The sequence below is a fragment of the Cheilinus undulatus genome, linkage group 9 (assembly GCF_018320785.1).
Source record: "Cheilinus undulatus linkage group 9, ASM1832078v1, whole genome shotgun sequence".
Lineage (NCBI taxonomy): Eukaryota > Metazoa > Chordata > Actinopteri > Labriformes > Labridae > Cheilinus > Cheilinus undulatus.
In genome coordinates, this window is record NC_054873.1 from 8,897,867 (window position 1) to 8,920,488 (window position 22,622).

Here is a 22,622-nt window from a genome sequence, read left to right on the forward strand (position 1 = left end):
TTATGAAGGCTGTAACATGTCACCTTCAGTTGTACATAGATGGTAAAGGCACTGTTTAAAGGTCATCCTATGTTTTTTGTTCTGGCATTGTCATATGTATACATGACCATCAGATATATAATGTACATTGACACAAAAATGCCCCATAAAATAAGATCAGTTATGTCCCATAAGTAGCTGTCCCTAAAGTGTCTTCTTCTTTTTCATCAAGTTCAAAAAGGTCATTCATTTTTAAAGCAAAATCATAGTGGGGATATATATATATTTTTTTCTTTTTTTCAGTCTGTTGAACAATTCATTTCGTCACTTTTGATTTAGCAATGACATTAATTACAGGAAAAAACAAATCCTGGCTTCTTGAGAACCCCTGTCTACCGTGCCCCAAGTCTGTAAATCTCAAAAAAAAAAAAAAAGAGGGGGGGGTGTTCTCCATTCATAAAGCCTGTGATTTATTGTGGTTAATAATTTCAATTTAAAATGAATTAATTTAAAATTTTTTGAAAAATTTTCAATAAATTACATTATTCAATCATTTAAAACAGAATGAAATCATATATTAATTTATTATACTAATTTTAAAAATTGATTTTAGAATTAATTTTAATTGTTAATTGAAAGGGTTGTGCGTTTTTATACATCAGGTAGAGGTGAAGGGCCCAAGTTCCTTTTACTACAAGAGTGTTTACTGAGAAGACATTTCCAGGCTCCTAAAATAAACATCAGTGGATCATAGAGTTTGTACCTTAAATTAAGTTTTAGCATTAATACTACACATGTATGGGGATCACTGTCATGGCTGGGGTTTATGCACAGATGTTCCCCTTCTCGCTGCAATTCTGGCAGGAATCACAATGTGTTTGTTGGTTTTTGTCTCCCCCTAGTGGTGGAAAATACTTTCTCCAAATGAGCCAAATTTACAGTGTGTATGCAAAAAGGGGGCAGTTGTACTGAATGAATTTTGACTTTTATCTCATTATTATATCAATATTGATATTTTGATTCATGTGTAAATGTTCTGCACATGAAGAGAGCACAAAGATTAACAGAACAGGAACATCAGAAGGTTTTATTTTTATAGCAGCAAACAATTAAGAGGAGCAGTAAACTGACTCTCACATTGATAGATTCAAACTGTGTGGGGAATTCAGTGTTATAAAGTATCTGAACTGGTTTGACTCAGTTGGTGTAAAACAGGACATTTGGTCCCAATCCCTCTTCCCCACATTTCCTTTCTTTTCTGCTCTCCTTTCAATGAAGGCAAATAAAAGGCAAAAACAAATGAAAGCAAGAAAAGTGTAATGCAAGATTAGGTTTTTAAGGTTTTTATTGAACAACATGGTTAAAAGGGAGTGCCTTATAAAGTATAAAGACAATTTAAACTCAATGAAGGCCAAAAAAAATTTCTCATCGTCAATTTAAAATGCCTGTAAGCAGAAAAAACTAAAAAAGTATTGTGCAGGTATACATTGGGCTTTTAAACATGATCTTATTTTACATCAGCAAAAACAGACTTTAACTCATTCACATTCCAATTCAACAGCCTTTGGCTGTACGTGCATATTCTCTATCAGAGAGGTTTATTTAAAAAAACTTGGTTGGAGCACGCTGAGACACAAAATGATCATATAAAAAGATCTGGAAAGGTCCCATAAAAAGGAACAGGCTTTACATTTTTTAAAATAAATCTTAATTTCGAGTTCATTTTAATTAAATCTTTAGGTTTAAACTCGTGAAACATGTAGGAAGACATAGTGTGCATGTATATGGGTAAAAATCAGAGGTGGTTCTGTCCCTGTGCGCTCGCTCTAATCAGAGATGAGGTTGTCATTTGGCAGCAGCTCACTTACGCCGATTCTCTTCGCACATTCATTCTGTAGAAATAAGGAAGCAAAAAGGGAGTCATATTAGCTCAAAATCTTCATCTTTACCTGTACCTGTACTTTACCTTTGTAAATCATAGTTAATCACAATTAGTGTGATTAATCTTGACAGCCCAAGTAAAAAATAATTATGTGCCTGATCATTTATGGAGCAACAAAGGGAAAACACTGACTCCAAAAACACAAAAAGAACTGCTTACATTGTTTTACTTTGCACACAAAAACCAAAAACTACCATGGTCTGAGTTAGGAGATCCCCTGATGCTAACAGGCAACAGTGGCTTCTTTATGCAGGACAATGTCCTGCAGTTGTTTGTTGTAGTTTTTAACAAGTCATAGACACGTCTCCTGAGAAATCCCAGTCCATTCCTCTTTGGCCAATCTCTCGAGTTCCTCCTGATTTGTTTTTATTCTGGCATGGACTTTCATCTTCAGTTCCCTCCTCAGATTTTGAATGGGATTCAAGTCAGGGCTTCCAGTCAGTAACACTCACTGTGGTCTTAGAGGTAGTTCTTCAGCGGGAGCCACGTATGTTTTAGGTCATTGTTGAGTTATAAAGCAAAGCGGCTCAGACTCAGTTTAGCTGCTGTCTGCTGCACATCCTTCTTTCTTCATGATTCCTTCCACCTTTACAAGATTCCCAGGTACAGACACACTTAAGCCTGTCTACAGCATAATTACTCCCACCACCAATGTTTTACTATGAGGATGGTGGTCATAAGCGATGTCCTAATGGCCAGAGAGCTCCAGTTTGGTCTCATCTCACCAAAGAATCTTTCTCCAGGTTGTCCTGAGCGTACTTCAGACTAGCTTGAAGGTGTCTCTTCTGTAGAAGTGGACTTTTTCTTGGTCCAGTCCTGTGCAGGACCCTAGTGATTGTGTTCTTTGAGACTAAAATTCCTGACTCGGCTAAGTCCTTCACTAGTGTCTTGGCAGTTGTTCTGGGGTCTTTAGACACATCTCTCACTAGTTGTCTATCTAGAGCACAGGTGTCAAACTCAAATGTCTTTTTTTTTTTTAATCTATCTGTCTTGCACATTATGCTGCCTTTAGAAAGTGACCATATCATGGGAGCATCTGTTGTTTATTGGCAAAAACAGATTGTTTAAAAAACAACAAATAATAGATAACCTCCTGAGATCCTGCGTGCAAGATAGAGGACATTGCATTTTGACTTTCCTACAACACGGTAACAATTTCTACGATTCGAACTTTAGAGGTGTTTGTCCAGAATTTTCATAAAAATTTAAAGGTTTTTTGCTTGGAAGATGTGGAGAATTAATTTTGGGTACTTTTATGGAAATTTAAGGAATTTATTTGTAAAATCTGGGGGATTTGATTGGAAATGTGTGGAGTGGGTATTCTTTGAAATTTTCCTGAATTTTTATGGAACTTTTAGGGAATTTGCTTGGATTATGGAGGGAGCATGTTTGGGATTTTTCCTGGAAATGTGGGTAGAATTTATTTGTAAATTCTGTTAATTTGATTAGAAATTTTTGGGCAATTTTCTAGATTTAAATTTTTAGATTTTTAGATGAAAACTTTATGTAAATCTTTAGGCCTTTTCGGAAATGCTAACTAAAACATTTGGGGAATATTTGAGGAGATTTGGGGGAATTTTGACACAATTATGTTTTGGGAATCTCTCATTATTTTAAAGGGAACTTTTTTCTGGGATCTCCAGAACTTTTAGTCAAAATTTAATATATACCTGGCCTTAACTTGTTAAGGCTAGGTATCAGGTCCATTATCAGAAAAAGGACTTTACCTTATGTCTCTGAATGACTGATACCATTTCTTACTGACTGAACAATCTCCTATCAACTGGCCAAAACACACTCAAAATGTATACACAATTTTAAAAATCTATATCATTTAAGTGTTACACTGTAAGCTAAGCCTGTTGCCCTCATTTGCAGACATCATTTTTTGGTAAAAACCTTCCTGTTCAAAGACAAGACTTAATACTAGTCAGATCATCCGACTGATAAATCAGAAGTGGGTGAAACTAAAAATGCATTCCAAATAAAAGTTCAGGTTTCAAGGGGATAAAAAGAAAATTAAGTAACATACCCTTCCAGTGTCTATACTGTCAATATGTTCATTGAGCTCATTAATGTTGACATTTTTCAGACCATTTAGCTGATGTGATTATTATTTGTTGAGCACTTACCATGTAGTTGACGACATTGATGTGATAGGGGATCCCGCCCGCCACGTCACATTTCTCCATGGCGGTCCTCTCTGGATCTCCAGCCACTAAAACAGGAGCGTCAGGATCAGCCTGCAGGGATACAACAACAGCAGAGAATTAAAGACCGGGCGGCTGCAAACACTGAATATCATATTTTTTATTTCAGTGGTAGGATGTACTCACAGGCTTCATCCTTCTTTGGATGGACATCAGGTCAGACATCCTGTCAGTGAACCCTGGCGCAAAGTTTGCAGGGTTTATCGCCACAAAACACTGACCCTGAAAACACACAAAGGGCCGATGTCAATACAGCGAGCTCAGTCAACAGAGCGGTGACAAGACGCATGCTGGCCTACGTCAGACAGATTGATTGTGTTTATCTTTTAGATAAAAGCAGCTGTCAAAGACTTTGTTTCAACATGTTATACATTACTTGACTTCATATGTGCATACAGCACCTATAAAATATATTTACCCCTTGGATGTTTTACCCTTTTATTGATCACAACAGGTCAGCAACATGAGTGCGTATAAAAGGAGAGGCAGAGTCTCTAAGACGTAAAGATGGGCAGAGGTAGAACAATCGGACAAAAGTTGCAGCTAAAATTGTGGAACGATTTCAGAAAAATGTTCCTCAATGCAAAATTGCTAAAAAAAACAAAACAAAAAGAAGTCCATGATATCATCAAAAGATTCAGAGAATCTGGAGAAAGGCCAAAGGTCAATATCAGATGCACATGATTTCCAGGTCCGCTGCAACAAAAACAGACATGATTCTGTACCAGAAATGACTGCATGGGCTCAGGAACACTGGGTCTGTCAACCTAGTGGACCTTGCCATCCACAAATATAACTCAAAGCTGTATCATGCAAAGAAGAAGCCATATGTGATGTCTCCTCTCCGCCAAAGCTCATTTAAAATGGACTGAGGCAAAATGGAAAACTGTTCTGTGGTCAGATTAATCAAAATGTCAAATTCTTGCTAGAAACCAGAGATTCTATGTAGCGGTTGCAGACCTTCAGGGAAGGTCTTGCATATTTCTGCAAGACAATGCTAAACCACATTCCACCTCATCACAACAGCATGGCTTCACAATAGAAGAGTCTGGGTGCTTAACAGGCCTACCTGAAGTCCAGACTTTTCACCAACAGAAAACATTTAGAGCATCAAAAATGGAAAAATCCAGCAAAGACCCAGGAGCGCTGAGCAGCTAAAGTAGAGCTTTAGGATTAATATGTGCTCCATCTAGACAACGCCTCTTTCAGGGAAGGCCTTGTGTGTCATATGTCAGCAAGATGATGCTAAACCACACACCAAAATCCGTCACAACAGCATGGCTTCACAGTCGAACAGTCTTTGTACTAAATTACAGTCTAGACCTTTCATCAGTAGAAAACAGCAACTAGAATCCTACATCAGACATGAATGGGACAACATTCCTCTCCCAAAACTCCAGCAACTAGTCTCACCACTTCTCAGACATTTACAGATTGCTGTTTAAAGAAGAGGGGATGCTACACAACGGTAAAAATGGCCCTGTCCCTACTTTTCTGTTGCTGTTCATTCAAAATCAGCTTAGATTTTTCATGAAAAGGTAAACTGTTATTGCATTCTGTTTTTATTTACATTTTACATGGTGTCCCAACTTTTTATGGAACTGGGGTTGTACTTTGTTGCTCATCAAATTCTTTCCCAGTGGCACTATGTCTCTGGAGACTTATAAGTTCTTAAAACTGGCAACCTAGCGGCAAAGTAGAATATTTAATGAAGTATCACCAGGTAATCCAACACCAGTTCAATTGTGACACCGGTTCCAAACACCAGACAAAATAATTGGTGTAAAAGTGACATGGGTTAAACTTCTGGCTGTATTTGGTTACTTTTAAATCTTGAAATACCAACATGCAATCTGTTATCTTATGATAATAAAACATGATTTTACATGATTATAATTTTTTTAAATGTAATTTTTATGGTTTTTAGTTGCGGCCCACTTGCAGTACCTGTGAGGCTCGTCACATCTTTTGGAAGTATTTCTTTGCTGCTGTGGTGAATTCTGTATAGGACATGCCCGTTCTATGAAATCAATGTTTACTGCATGTCATATCATAGCCTCGTATTGTGGTACACATCATTGTTAGTCTTTGGTAAATTCCAGCTCTAATAAGTATAAAAACAGTATTATAAAAATATATGTTAGAATGCCCTCATTTATATACATCATACAGACTGAGAAAAAAAAATCAAAATAAAAACTCACCAGGTCAGCAACACTGTCTGTTACTTTCCACGTGCGAACATTTTTACTGTACTTCGCCCCAGCCAAGATACCACAGAACACCTCCACCATCATCCCCAGACCGTAGCCTTTGTATCCTCCTGCACAAACACAGCACTTCAGATTTGTTGTAGTGAGATTATGAATGCTAAATAAATTTACTTTATCATATAGATTTTATAAATCAATTATGATCAATACAATCTGGATTTTTTTTTTTTTGACAAAAAAATACAGAAAACCTCCCTCTTTAATGTCAAAGTAAAAACAGATTTATATGCAGTAATGCTAAATTAATAAAACGTGTAATGTAAAATGAGTGATTGCATAAATATTCACTCCCTTTAAAGTGACAGACCTAATTCAACAGAGGTCCAGCCAACTACAAGTTTCACAATTAGTGAAAGATCAAAGTAAGATTTATTTTTCAGCAAGACAGTGGCCTGAAGCATACAGCCAAAGCTGCACAGAAATGGTTTAAAGACAACAAGGTGAATGTTCTGGAGTGACCGAGTCAAAGCCAGGACCTCAATCCAATAGAGAATTTGCAGTTCAACTTGAAAATGGCTGTTCATGCCTGATCCCTGTGCAACCTGACAGAGCTTGAGCAGTTTTGCAAAGAAAAATGAAGTAAAATTGCAGTGTCCGGATGTGCAAGCCTGGCTGAGGCCTATCCACACAGACTCAGTGCTGTGATTGCGGCCAAAGGTGCATCTACTAAATACTGACTTGAGGGAGGTGAATAGTTGTGCAGTCATTATTTTTCATTGACATTGCTTTGTAGAAATCTGTTTTTACTTTGATATGATGGAGGTTTTTGTGCATTTTTTTGTCAAAAAATCCAAATTCTATTGATCATGACTGATTTATGAAATCAATAAAAGGGTAAAACAGCCAAGGGGTCGAGTGCTTTTTGTAGCCACTGTACCAATAATGGTGTTTGTACATGAAGGGACAAAACTGTAACTTTGAAAACTTCAGAAAAATATAATTTGGGGACTAGAAAAGCTCAGTCAAAACAGCAACATTTGCCATTTGCCAAGTCAAGCCTTGAGATGAGTCAGATTGGAACTTTTTGTTGGTATTGAGTATGTAAGGACACACATTTTAATTTTTTTGACAGGAAAACATGTAAATACCTGAGGCTTTTTGTTTAAATTACAGTTTAAAGGTGCTGCATTGTATTGACAGGGAAGACTCTGTGACTATATCATTCTGCTAAACTGAAAATATACAAATAACATCTAATGATTGCAGGATGTTTACCCTTGACATGGCACATCTTGTGCTAGATCAGTGATACTCAGTGTGTGGCTCCTTTGTGATTATTTGTGGCTCTTTTATGTCTTAATTTTAAACAATATTCCCCCAGAAAACCTTTAAAAAGGGAAACTTTTTTGCCCCTTTTCACCATTTTTTGACCCTTTTCATCCATTTAAGCTACCTTTTTCTATATAATATCACTTTTTTGCAACTTTTTACCCATTTTTTTGCCACTTTTATCCCATTTTTGCCCATTAAGGCTATCTTTTGCCATTTAATACCCCTTTTCCCCCCTACTTTTCTACCCATGTTGGCCACTTTTTTACAACTTTTAACCCATTTTTGCCCCTTTTTCCTTCCCATTTTCACCCATTTAAGCCACCTTTTGTCATTAAATACTACTTTTTTCCTAGTTTTTGCCCATTGTAGCCACTTCTTTTTGCTACATTTATCTAATTTTTGCCCTTTTTCACCATTTTTTCCACTTTGTGCCCATTTAAGCTAGCATTTGCTATTATTTACCATGAGTTTCCTCTTTTTTACCTGTTCTTCCACTTCTTTTCACCACTTTTAGCCAATTTTTGCACTTTATCACCACTTTTTCCCCATTTCAGCTACCCCTTTCCACTAAATACCACTTGTTTCCTCTTTTTTTGCCCATTTTTGCCACTCTTGACAACTTTTTGCTCATTTTAGTCATTTTTAACACATTTTCTTGCCATGGTAATGCCACCTTCTGACCATTTTATGCCAACTTAACTATTTTTTTTGTCACTTCTCACCCATTTTTGCCACTTTCTGACCCTTTTTCCACTTTTCCTCCCAATTTTCACCCCTTTTCACCCATTTTTGTTGCTTTTTGACCATTTTTGCATCCTTTAACTTGTTGTTATTGCTACTTCAAGGTATTTTTGCCACTTTTCGCCACTTAGATTGTGGCTCTTGCGAAGGTCTTTTTCAACAGTGTGGCTCTTTGGTTGAGCAGGGTTGAGTAACACTGTGATTATTATTAGATGATCCTCAAACTTATTTATGTAAGACAGTTTAAGTCAGTAGCATTCAAACTAGGGCTGGATCTTCCTCCTGCGTGTGCAGATGGTGATGAGCTGTTTTCTGACCTGTCTCTTCACTGCCTCCGATGGGCACCAGTCCTCCTCCATTTAGGACTTTCTTTGGATCAGTGCTCAGCTTCCCTGTAGCATCACAGCCCCAGCCTTCAGGTATGGGGTCTTTACGGCGATCATAGAGCTCCACCTGTACATAAAAGACAGGCATGCACAGTTAAAGGTACAATACGTGCAGTTGTTGCACTAATACTTGCATTTGCTTTAATGAAAAATGTCTGCTCTCTTCTTGTAAATATTTTTAGTTGTGTTATTACATTACCTCAAATATTTACAACAGAAATTCAAGATTTTTTGTAGTTCTAACAGGGTATCTCTGTTTTTGGGTGGCTGTCATGACAGAGCAACTATTACAGACACACCTTATTCATCATTGTAATGAAACACTGCTACATAAGGGGGCACGAACTGCTACTAGAAGCTGCCCCTCTATTGCTGTATCTCATCCATGCTTTTTATTACTTTTTCTTTGCCATCGGTGGCAAGTTCAACTTCCCAAGTTCAACCCCCCATAACCTGGAACTCCATCCTCTCCAACCCCCATGTTGTGGCCCCACAAGGCAATTCCAGGTCGAGCCGAAACAAGACGTTTTGCTCAGCTCCACTCACCTCTGCTGCTAACATTTTGTCCCTTGTTAAAATGGCCCTCCAAATGGTTTATTTAGAAAACCACTGTTTTGGTTTCATGGATGAATTTTGCATAATGAGGGTGAAAAAACAGTGACAGTATCCTTCCTGGGTTGCACTCCCCGATCTCAGAATGCTTTGTGGGTAGTTTGCAGCATGACCAGGAAGGCAACTATAGGTCGTTTGTAGTCACGTGATCCCGAATGCCCGATGGGGGGCAGTAAGTGGGGGACAGCCATTAGGAATGAATGGGAACAGGAGCAAGTTGGTACTTTTTAGCTCTAAATGGACCTGTATGCTGCAGTTCTCAGAAAATTCTATATACATGGAACACTAATTGCTCAGTCCTGCAGACTTCCTACTTCACATCTAGAAAGATGAAGGGAGACCAGAGGAGTCTTGTGCTGAGCTAAGTGTCTAGCTGAGCCCCTTTAACGTATGAAAAACTTGCCACAAACATGCTTTTAACTTAAAGGGTGATGCACTATCAACTGAGAAAACCTTGTAGGACAAGCAACATTTGTGTCGTTCACAAATGAGCCAGCTCTAATGTGAGCCACTGTAGCTAGCTCGTGTTTGGGTGCCACTTTCCTTTCCTCCATCCTTTGCCATTATTCAATCCACATTTTAAAAGCCAAACTGTTATCAAAAGAGCCAAACAGTCAGCTCTGCTGAGCTGAGCTTAACAATCTGGATCTCTTAAAAGAGAGATTTCCTGTCACTTCGAGTGAGACTGGATGGACATCAGCTGAAGAAACACGGGAGGGATCAGAGTTTAATGTGCTAAACCATGACACAACTGTACTGAACCAAACTGGAGTGGAGTGTTGTGAGACTCCACTCATCCAGGCTTTAGATGGAGACTTCTCTCTGTCACCTTTTTAAGCTTTCTTTTAGCCTGAATATGTCATCATTTCAGGGCACAAAAATAGCTTCTGTTTTTTTATTTGCTGCACTTTTAACACTGGCATGGTCATGAACAGCACAAAATATGCCATTTGTTTGTAGCAGAAATGCTTTCTCCACTGGTGTGTGACATCATCGGCAAAGAACCTAAAGCATCTCAGCATTTAGGATGTTAAGTAGAGTATGTTTGTCGTTCTTGAGGATTTACCAGTGCATACCTGATCTTACCTTTCCGAGTGCAACTGCAGACGTGGCCATGTCCAGTACAAAGCTGTCTCCGTTGTTAGCGGGAGCGGCCACGCTGATGGGGTTGGTGCCCAGAGAGCACTACAAACAGAAGGATCAAGTATGAGAATGACACCAAGAAATGATTTATTACACAGCAAATAACATATTTTAATACATTTACCTCTGTACCACGTGTAGGAACCACCAGAGGGGACGTGTTGGTGAAGGACATGCCCTGTAGTGATTATCAGACAAACACTTAGAAACCTTTTGAAAAGTTGCTTCTGTGACTAAAAAAAGGGTCTTTCTTTTCTTTCATATCAGAGCACAACTGTTTCAAATAACAGATAAATCTGTCACTCACGATCATGTTTTCCTTCAGAGCTTGCATTGCGTAGTATCCAGCAATACCAAAATGGTTAGAACCTGAGAGACAAATGATATTCAGTTTATATATAAATACTAGTACTAATGTATTTTTCTTTGCTTTAGAGGAGCAATCAAATGAAGTAAAACACTGAAAGTTTGTTTAATTTATGCTTCCTTTTTATTTCTTCAGATTAAAATCCAGGACACTTCATGTTTCTGCTGTCAGTAGAAATGATATCTGGTTGCCTTTCTACCACATTTAACAACTGATTATACAACCTCAGTTCCAAAAAAGTTGGGACACTTTAAAATGTTAATAAAAACAGAATGCTATGGCTTTTTTAATCCCATAAACCCATCAATTATTCACAACATATCAGATATTTCAATTGAGACATTATACAATTTCATGAAAAACAGTAGCTCATTTTGAATTTGATGGCAGCAACACATCTCAAAAAAGTAGGGACAGGGAAACAAAAGGTTGGAAAAGTTAGTGGTGCTGAAGCTAGAGGAGGAATTTGGAAATAATTAGGTTAATTAACAACAGCCAGGTCAGTAAAATGGCTGGTTTTTAAAGGAGGATTTTAGAGAGGCAGTCTATCAGACGTAAAGATGAGCAGATGTTTGCCAGTCTGTGAAAAATAAATAATGAAAATAATCTCCGTGTACAAGGGACAAGGTCTAAGGTCAGTATTGAATGCTGGTGATCTTTGGGCTGAACTGCATTAAAAAAAGCATGATAATGTACTGGAAATCACTGCAAGGGTTCAAGAACACTTCTAGAAATCATTGTCTGTCAACTCTTCACTGTGCCAAAGCTGTATCACGACAATCCAGAAGTACCGCCATCTTTTTTGGGTCAAAGCTCATTTAAAATGGATTGAGGAAAAATGGAAAACTGTTCTGTGGTCAGATTAATTAAAATTTAAAATTATTTTTTCCAAACCACAGATGCCATTTCCTTCTGACAAAGGAGGAGAGGGACCATCCAGCTTGTTATCAACACACAATTCAAAAACTTGCATCTCTGGTATGGGGTTGCATTATTGCCTATGGCGTGGGCAGACTACACATCTGGAAAGGCACTTTCAATGCTGAAAAGTATATTAAGGTTTTAGAAAAACATATGCACCCATCCAGACAACATCTCTTTCAGGGAAGGCCTTGCGTATTTCAGCAAGACAATGCTAAGCCAAATACCACATCCATCACAACAGCATGGCTTCGCAGTAGAAGAGTCCAGGTGAACTGGACTGCCTGCAGTCACCAATAGAAAACATTTTTTGCATTATTAAAATCCATCAAATACCCAGCAAAGAAGGCCTAGAACTATCAGGCAGCTAGAATGCTACATCAGACAAGAATGGGACAGCATTCCTCCTGCAACTGGTCTCCTCACTTCATAGACATTTACACTGTTGTTAAAAGAACACAATGGTAAACATGACCCTGTCCCTACTTTTTTGAGATGTATTGCTGCCATCAAATTCAGAATGAGTTAATATTTTTCATTTAATGGTTAAATTTCTAATTATGAGATTTGACGATAATTGCATTCTGTTTTTATTTACATTTCACACAGCGCCCCAACTTTTTTGGAATTGTGATTGTACTAGGCAAACAAACACTAACATATAATGGTAAAGTAAATCTTGTTTACTCTCAGATAGCATGAATAAACCTTTGAGTTTCCACTGATGACTTCAGCAAAAGTAATGGACTTGGCAGTTTTCTGGTGCTCTGTTGTTCTTACGATTACAGCGAATGAAACACAACACCAAAAACAAACAATTAAAAGCCAAGAAAATAGCAATTATAGCTCAAATTCGAATGACTTCACAGCCAGGTATCAACATGCATCATTCTTCTAACAACGTTACACAAACAATGTTGGACATGGTGCAGAAACAGTTGGGTTGATAAGAAAATAAACAACTATCCTAAAGCCTGTAATTGAAGTTCTATGCAGGGTCTGAAGAAAATGTTCCTCACCATATGCCACCACCCAGCCGATGCCGACCTCCTTGGCCTTCTTTATGGCTAGATTCATGCAGAAGTTTCCCACCACAGGACCCAGGAGGTTCTTCCCATCTACCAGAGCCGTGGCTGCACTCTCCTTCTTCACCATAGGCTCACCGTCTTTGGCACAGATTCCTGACTGAATGTCCTTTACATACATGTCTGTCAAAGGGTAGAGAGACAGTGGAGCAAACAACATAAGAGTGCAGACATTAGCATTCCTGCAAAGAAGCTGAGCACTAATAGAGGAAATATATTCAGATAACTGCAAAGCTGAGTGATATTTCTTCATGTTAAACTTTAAAAGCTTCAGCTCATCATTGTTCTGACATTTTGTGGTGTTGCAGCCCGATACTACAGTCTCTCATTAATCTAAACTCAGTACCCCAGCATGACAAAGTGAAAACAGAATTTTAGAAATTTTGCAAATTTATTGAAAATGATAAACAGAATTTATCACACGGACATAAGTATCAAGACCCTTTACTCAGTACTTAGTTGAAGCACCTTTGGCAGATATTACAGCCTAGTCTTTTTGAATATGGCACAACAAGCTTTAATTCAAGGCTCTGGCTGGGCCACTCGAGGACATTCAGAGTTGTCTCTTACCCACTCCTGTCTTATTTTGGCTGTGTTTAGGATCATTGTCATGTTCAAAAGTAAACCTTCATCCCGGTCTGAGGTCCTGAGTGCTTCATTGAGGATATCTCTCATTCAGCTTTCCCTCAACCCTGAGCTGTCTGCCAGTCCCTGCTGCTGAAAAACGCCCCCACAGCATGATGCTGCCACCACCATGCTTCACTGTTGGGATTGTATCAGGCAGGAGATGGGTAGTGCCTGGTTTCATCCAGACATAAGGTTTAGAATCAAGGCCAGACAGTTCAATCCTGGCATCATGAGACCAGATAATCTTGTTTCTCACAGTCTGAGTCCTCCAGGTGCTGTTATGCAAACTCCAACAGGCTTTCATGTGTTTTGCATTAAGGAGAAGCTTCCATCTAGCCATTCTGCGATAAAGCCCAGATCAGGGAGGGCTACAGTTTTTATTTTTCAAAAATGTGCCCAATTTCTAAAACTCTGTTTTCACTCTGTCATGATGGTACTGAGTGTAGACTAATGAGAATAAAAATGAATTTAAACTACTGTAGCATTAGGCTGCAACATAAAATTGATTAAAGAGAAGGGGGTGTGAATACCTCCTGAATGCTCTGTACACACACAGGGACAGAAGTGGAAAGCGCTCTTTTGCACACTCACCCATCCTGTTGAGTCCATGGCTGTAGTGTCCCCTGTGGTCTCCCTCCACCAGCACTTCAGCCAGGCTGCGGGCGTGAAGGGGCTTTGTGCCCACCGTCGTCATGCACTTCTCAATGAAGCCCAGCACCTCCTCCTTCTTGATCAGACATCTGCAGAGAGGAACAGTTTATAATCTAATCAATGTGCTCTGCCATTTACAGAGCTGAAGTCATTTTTAATACTTGATTTCTTACATTTAAGTGTAAAAGTAAACAAGGTGTTATTTTAATGTGTGTCATGTTGAATGTTGTCTATAGCATGGGTAAAGAGCCCAGGTTTTTGAGACAATAAATTAACCTTGAATAATACTATTGTAAAGATATTCCTTCAGGTGTAGCCTTTAACTTCAAATGCTCCTGCTATGTACACAATCATATTTGTTTAAGCCGCATGACTACAGAGCAGAAACACATTCAGAGGCGTAAAAGAAACTTTGTTCAAGCTGTTGAACATGTGACAATACATGCTTAATGTATCTTACAATTTTTGTTTAATGTCGGACTTAAAAGTCTTGGAAAACAAATTTGCCTTTGGAAACTAAAGCCAAAAGAAATCTATTGAGTCAACACAGCAGTGTTTGACTGATGTTCTTTTTCTCAAACAAGAACAGAAGAGGGCGGTCTGACTTTTGGCCTAAAAAGCAAAGATGACAAAAATCTTTGTGGGATTGTTCCCCCGTTTCGCTGTTTTTTTTTTTTTTTCGCATTTCTGTTTCTGTACTGATACAGCTTTGTCTAGGTTGTGAAATATCTAAAACCAAAGCTGATGGAATGGTCAGATTCCATGTCTGTCATCAGGTAGATTCATCTCGTAGAGCTTCGAGCTGATACACTTTTTCCAGGTCAGAAAGTGACTGGACAAAGCAGCGCCATTTTAGGAGAAAGAGCAAGAGTTAAATTCACATGACTGAGTCCACTGAGAAAAGTAATCATGACAACAGCTGGTGCTGAGCCTTACGTTAGGCTATGTCTTTTTACCGTTTTTTCCTTGGTGCTTTAACTTTGCTAACTGTTGATCTGTGTTGTGTAGTGTTTTTCATATTTCCCATCTGAAACTAAAATAATAAAATAAATCTGAATAAATCTAAATAAATAAATAACTTAATGCTCTGCTCATGATGGTTTTATGTTTGGTCTTTCTAAATAACATAGAAAAGAGTATAGCCCAGCTCTGCAAATGAAGACATATCAAATCAATGTGGGAAACAATTATTGACCTTCGAATGCAATAAACCAACAACAACAACAAAAAAGTCGAGATCAGCCTGCCTTGAAAATGTAAGGATTAAAATATATGGATAATTTTGTTAAAACATAAAATAGTCAGCAAATACATATAATTCAAGTGAAATCAAGCTAATAAAAGCTTTACTTAATCACAGAAAGTAAGTATTGTTCTCGCTGTCAGAATCCTATTGGATGGATTTAAAACTTTCCCCACAACTCTTTACATCGGACTGAACAGGCTGATCATTGCTGATATTGACTAATGATGAACACTGAGCTGTTTATCATGAGAATTCTTGCTAGTGGGGGTCATATGGGTCCTATGGAATGGCATGGTATGATATGGTATGGGATGGCATTGCATAGTATGGTATGGTATGGTAAGGCACAGCACAGCATGGCATGGCATGGCACGGCACGCATTGGTATGGTATGGTATGGTATGATAGGGTATCCCGTTGTTTCACATTACATCGTTATCATATCACATTGTTTAGTAAGATATCACTTTATATGGTATTGTATCAGATCGTTCTGCGTAACATCATACCATATTGTATAGTCCCGTACCTCATTGTACTGTATCACATTGCATTGTATTGTACCGTATTGTATCTGTCCACATTACATCATATTGTATTGTATCATACTGTATCACATTTTATCTTACCCTATCATATGGTATCCTGTCCATAGGTATTATCATATTGTAGTGTATCATGTATTGTATAGTATTGTAATCAGATTGTATTGTATTGTATCGCATTGTATCCTACTGTTTTTTTCACATGGTATTGTATTATTTTATTTCTCATTTCTTATCAAATGCGGTTTTATGTACTGTGCTTTAATAAATCATGTTGTTTTATATCAGATTGTAACTTGTAATGTTTTGCTTGTATCATATCTTAATCATAAATTAAATATTGTGTATGGTTGGTTTTATCATATCATATCTTAGATCTAACCATATTGCATCATATGGTATTGCATCCATGGACAGTGCATGTTTAACGTGCTGTACATGTATCAAAAAGCTGCAGCTACATAGTTTTATATTGTTTTAAAAATGAATACAAATGTAAATTATAAAAAAAGAAATACCAGAATCATTAAGTCAGAGACATTTTAATGCCAAGCACATTCTGTTCTATTTCCCTTCTCCTCCCTTGTTTATTCATTTACGATCTTTGTTGGTTAGAAAATAGCAAACAGAAATCTCATAAATCTGTAATTTAACATAATTAGGTCCAGACACAAGCTGCAGGCAAGCTGCCTCTGCTAATTGGAGGAGTCTCAGCTCCATCACCCAAATACCCAATGTTTTCTACAAAAAGTTACATTAAAAATACAAAAAAAAAAAATTGTAACTTATGCAATTTTTAAATGTGAACTAAAACTTAATCAATGCCCAATAAATACCATTTTCACTGCTCAGACTGAGTCACTCAATCATACTCATACATTTTGATTTAAAGCTGTGAGATCTTGCAAGATGCTACAAAAGTATGCCTTGAATCTGTTGTCCACAAAGAATGTGCCACACATTAAGCTTTGTAACAAACAAGCTCCAGAAGGAACACCATGTTCATCCACAGCCCAGAGCCAGACACCACCAACTGTTCCCATAACTAACTACAACCAGATCTGTCTTCATCAGTTTCAGTCCTGTAAAGCAAGTTCATCTGTGCCTGTTAGTGCCTTCGAGCATTTTGATTTTCTGCAGTACAGCCATACTTTATGGATCTCTTTAGAAGATATTCAAAACTCTCAACCAGCAGCTAGTCAGCTTTGCATTGCATAGAAGTAGAATTCCTGAGGGGGAATGAACTTTTTCCACGGTTATTGAACATATCACACACACATATAGGCTGACATACACCACATGCACAAACATGACATGGACATACACTGATGAAGAGAGAGGGGGGCTGCACACAGAGGGCACCCTGAGCAGTTAGATTTAGTTGAGGGGCCACTTAGCAGCACTCAGGCGGTGAACAGGCACCCTTTCATGCATTCAGCATTAATCATGATTAAATAAGGTCCATTTCTTAAATTGCATTAATCGCATGTTTTATTGCACTTTCAGCAAACTTTGGTGAAGCCACTGCAGCGTCTCCCTGCAGCCACAGGGATGTAGGGTAAGGACATCACATTTCAGCTTAAAGACACTCAGATAGCTGAGTGGATGAGTCCAAAGTCATCTGCAACTTGTTCAACAAGTTCCTTTATCTCAGTTATATACATGCCATAATCCTTAATCCACCCAAAAGCCCTTATATCCTTTCAAAATAAAAGCAGGTCTGTGTCCAAACAACCCATCCAAAATGAAAGAACTACAAATTTTAATGCAAAGATTATCAAAATTAACAGAAATTATGAGAAAAATTTTGATCAAGGGATTCAATCATTTGACAGCAAAAGTTATTAGTTGCCGTGCAGTGTCTGATTTAAAATAAACCACTGGATCTCCCAGTATACAGTGCATTTAGAAAGTATTCAAACCCCTGCACTTTTTAAAATTTTCTTCTATTGCAGCCTGATATTACAGTCAAAAAGTTCCATTTTACTCTCATTAATCTACACTCAGAACTCCATGATGTCAAAGTCAAAAACAGTATTTTAGAGTGTTTTTGCAAACTTATTAAAAAGAGAAAAATAAAATATCACATTGGCATAAGTATTCAGACTCTTTGCAACAACACATGGTATTTAGTTCAGTTCCTCACATTCTCTTGATCTTTGCTAAAACCAAGCCATCACATCAAAGGAACTGCCTGCAGAGCTAAGAGACAGGATTGCTGACAGATCTGGGGAAGGCTAAAAAACATTTCTGATGATCTGGAGGTTTCCAAGAGCACAGTGGCCTCCATAATTCTCAAATGGAAGACACTGAGCAGGGCTGTAGTAAGAGAGGAGACCAAGAACCTGATGGTCACTCTGACTGAGCTCCAGAGATCCTGTGTGGAGATGGGACAAAGTTCCAGAAGGACAACCATCACTGCAGCCCTCCTCTAATCTGGACTTGGCAAAATGGCTAGACAGAAGTCTCTCCTCAGTGCAAAACTCATGAAAGCCTGCATGGAGTTTGCAAAACAGTCCGTGTGAAAAAGCCAAGAGGGCTTCCATGTGTTGTGCATAGTATAGAGTCAGACAGATCTATGTCCACATCACGGCTTGGTTTTGCTCTGGTGCCAACTGCGAGGCCTTCTATAGACAGGGGTGTGCCTTTCCAGATCATGTCTAATCAATTTGATTGATTGATTTGACCACATGTGGACTCCAATAAAGGTGTAGAAACATCCAGAGAAATGGGAGGAACCTGGCTGAATTTCAAGTGTTTCACAAAGGGTCTGAATAGTTATGTCAAAGAGATATTTAAGCTTTTTCTTTTTTAAAAAGTTTGCAAAATTTAAAGATTCTGTTGCCCTTCGTCATGATGGATACTGAGTGTAGATTAATGGGGAAAAGATGAATTTAGTATCATAAGAATATTGAAAAAAAAATCAAGGGTGTCTGAATACTTTCTGAATGCACTGTGACCACATTTTAAATCTTACTGCCATAATAGATTATAATCATGCGGTATACAATATCAGGATGAAAATAAAAGCAGTCTTACTTAAACAAGATAAAAACAATGTTCAATCTGCATAAATACTTCCAGAGGTATTTTTTAAAAAGCTGAAAAAATGACTTATTTGGTCTAAATGTCTTTTATAAGAATTAATTGAATTTATTGGGATATGACTGGATAAAAATATTGGGTGAACTGTTAATTTAAAAGCCAATCAGACTGCATGAGAAAATTATTGAATTATTATTTTAATTTAAAGTAGAAACAACAAAATAAAACTAATGTTTTCCAGCAAAAGCCTTCTGAGCTGTTGCTAAAGATGCTGAGTCTATGAGTCCAGAAATGCACTTTTCTTACCTCCAAATATTTCCATTGTGACTTTCTTTATTTCTTTTATGTTGAATTTATTGCTGACATTCTCAAATACCATGTAAGAACAAAATTAGAGAAGTTTAGTCTGGAAATGAATATTTTCAATGATGATATGCAGAGCAGAAACATGTCAATCACTGCATTTAGCTTTAATTTTAAGTCATGTAAGATGAAAGTATAAAATGGAGACACTAAAGGCATGTGAAAGTAGTTTAATGTTTTAAATTTACTGTATTTTTTAGCCTGCAGGTTTCGACTCCTATCATTCTCACCACTGTGTTGCCTAAGGGTGTTTGCTCGATCTGCCTATCCGTCCATTCATTCACTCATTGACTCTATTGTCCTCAACCTCCTTTAATTGGCGACCATTCTCGTCTCTTACCTGTTCATGTTGGCTGTCCTGCTCTCTGCTCCCTCAGCTCAGTGCTGTAGTTGCTCTTTGCTCCGGTGCCAGTGATCTGCTCCAGTGTCTGTGATCCACTCAGTCAACTTGTTCTTCAAGATGAGCAATGTTTGGAGACGCCCAGTGTTGACAAATCAGCCAGGTATCCTGTTTGTCTGAGTGTCAGTGGGCCGGCTGCAGGAGGAGACAGTTTGGTAAAGAGGGAGGGAGGGGAGGGCATCACGCAGGCCTGTTCTGGCTTGGTGAGTTGTAGGGGGCTCCAGGCATTATGCAAAGATTGCATGTTGCTGCTTCAGCATTTCAAAGGGAATGTAGGCCTACATCTGCAAAGAGTGCATTGTACTGATGGGTAATGCCCCCACGTAAAAATATCACCGTTACCATAATCAAGTGCATGGAATTTAGAAGAAAATACATAAAGATATAAATAAATACATGCATGAATTTACTGTTGCAGTAATGGGGTCTGGATGTACTGTATCTCTGAAGGTTTTCGACTGAATATAGAAGGCCTTCATGTTTTTTGATTAGTGGCTGCACGGTGGTAAAGTGTCAACTCACAGTGACAAGGCTCCAGGTTCAGGACTATTCTATACTACTGACTGGCAACCAGTCAAAGGCATTTTCTGGCTCTTGCCCAATGACATATGGGACTAGCTCCAGCCTTCCGGATGGACAGAAGCCTACGTTACAGACAGATACTTGAATTTCCAATTTATGCTCCATAAAATACATCAAAATATGTGGAAGATAGAAAAGATTCCCAGGATGTGCTTTTCTTAAAATAATAAGCCTGTAGATCTCATGATTGTCTGATGGAATAAAGTTTAAGACTTAAATTCAGTTATACAGTTCAGAGCTTAAACTCTGTCATGATTCCTGTGGTGAGGAGGGAAACAGCTCAACATCTGGCTCATAAAACTTTGTTTCCAGGCCTTGGGGCTCAAGGAAAAAAGCACAGAGACATACAGAAACAACCCAGACATAAACCGCCAATTCTAATTGACCTATCACTAAGCCCCGCCCTCAAATGTCACAAGCCAGGCACATTTTTCTCAGCTTCATGATGCATCCAGATACCAGGCTTGTAGACTTCCACAGAAAAGCTTTGGAAATTTAATTTTTTTCTGCAGTTTTGTTGACATTTATCTGAGACTTACATCATGGTTATAACTTAGAGCTAGGGCTGCAGGCAAGACTGAATGGTCTTCACACCACATGTGTCACAGCTGCAGCTGTGTAGCAATAGTTGGGTGTTATTGACTTGTCTAATGTGCTGCTAACCTGATACGCCAGATGGATGTGTTTCATACATCTATCTGGTAAAGCTTCTATAGGAAACGTTTGGGAAAAGGCAGAGGCTTTGAAAAAAATTTCGGAGTGTGATTGGATGAACGTTCTGTCTGTCACATCTCTACGGGCCAATCAGAGCAACAAAACATGTGACGTAGCCACTATTGAGCTGCACCTGCGCAGCTACCGAGGAATAACGCGAAACATGGCGACTATAGACATCTAAGTACTCGACTTTTGTTGTTTTTGAAAAGAAAACAACTCACTGCTTTTCTTTGTTGTTCTTTTAATGAAGAAATGTCGTCAAGTTCTGATAAAACTGGCGCTTTAGTGTTATCCACGCTAAGCTCTTGCGCCATAACTGCACTGGCATCTTGCTGCTGTATGTTTACGTCACGACTCTGCTGCGCCTGAAAGTACTGCCCCTCGTTGCTGATTGGACCTGTCACTTTCTAACCGGGCCCAAACGGTTCAGATGGGAGCTTTGCAAGATGGATTTGCCAGTGAGAAACAAGGAAATGGGCGTATCCATCTGCTTTGCAAGGTTAATGTGCTGCAGCACAGCAGAGAAACCACAGATCCTCTCAGGACAGTCATTAAATAAAAAATGATGAGCATGTTGCATTTTGTATATGAGGTAGTACCGACCGCCAACAGTAGGTGGCAGTATGATGCAGCAAGATGGTAATAAGTAGAAGTGATAAAACAAGGACTTAAATTTATCATAAGAATATTGGACATTTTATGTTAGAGGTGTTTCTGGCTTCTTACAGTAGGTGGCGCCACAGCAAAACCATGAGATAAACATTTAAATGTGTAGAGGGGCAAACCTTGATCATACATAAAAAATTTGAAGCCAATCAGATATTTGTATGAGAGTTATGGTGACTTCCTGTTAAATGGGGAGAAATGGATATTCTCGCCATCACCAGTAAGGCATCCTTCAATGAAACATGTCAGTTTTGTGGATGAATTTTCAAAACCTGAGCTTGAAAGGCTCAGCACAGTAAAAGGAATACATAAATGGCTGATGTTGGTCACTTCCCGTTGCCATTGGGGGGGGCTTTGATGAGACTGCTGCTGTACTATAGCTATACCCAAGCTAACCACTACACTGGCGACAGGTGACAAATTCTATGTTGTAAATTCATCAATTTAGTATTATTTTTTAATTATTAACAAAGGTATGACTGCATTAAAAATCACTGAGTCAACCTTAAACTCAGGAATGATAAAAACACATGAGAAAAAGTCAGATTCAGTCTGTTTAGGTGAATTTGAACGTTTAAAAGCATGTTTTAATGCATAGTTCCAACTGTGAAATCAGATTTTTGGTGTACTTTTGCTCCTTGCAAAAACAATGCTGACCCACTGCAGCAGACATCCACACATTATGAACAGATTCTTGAGAGTTAGAGCCCTGAAATATCTTTACTAAAGAAATCTTTACATTTTAATTCTCTTCTGTAACCTCAATTGCTGATACTTCACATAATTTATTAGAGAAAATTAAGAATATTTACTCTCTTTAAATGCATCTACAACACATCAATCACTGCA

At 38.3% G+C, this 22,622-nt stretch overlaps 1 protein-coding gene across 1 annotated transcript; it reads right to left on the bottom strand.

The window, feature by feature from the left end:
* Positions 1–1,306: 1,306 nt before the first annotated feature.
* On the bottom strand, positions 1,307–19,903 carry LOC121515386 (uncharacterized oxidoreductase YjmC-like). The gene is made up of 11 exons (XM_041796126.1): positions 19,749–19,903; positions 14,150–14,298; positions 12,866–13,054; positions 10,866–10,927; positions 10,683–10,736; positions 10,502–10,600; positions 8,735–8,870; positions 6,336–6,454; positions 4,258–4,353; positions 4,054–4,164; positions 1,307–1,871 (listed from the first exon to the last, which is right to left on the bottom strand). Exons 1-11 carry the CDS (start codon positions 19,754–19,756, stop codon positions 1,806–1,808), a joined length of 1,089 nt encoding a protein of 362 aa, XP_041652060.1. The 5' UTR covers positions 19,757–19,903; the 3' UTR covers positions 1,307–1,805.
* Positions 19,904–22,622: the final 2,719 nt, after the last annotated feature.

Coding starts and splice junctions, on each gene's coding strand:
- LOC121515386 (XM_041796126.1), bottom strand. Junction 13,055..14,149: donor CCATGGACTCAACAGGATGG/GTGAGTGTGCAA, acceptor ACCCTTTGACAG/ACATGTATGTAAAGGACATT. Junction 10,601..10,682: donor TTCCTACACGTGGTACAGAG/GTAAATGTATTA, acceptor TTCTGTTTGTAG/TGCTCTCTGGGCACCAACCC.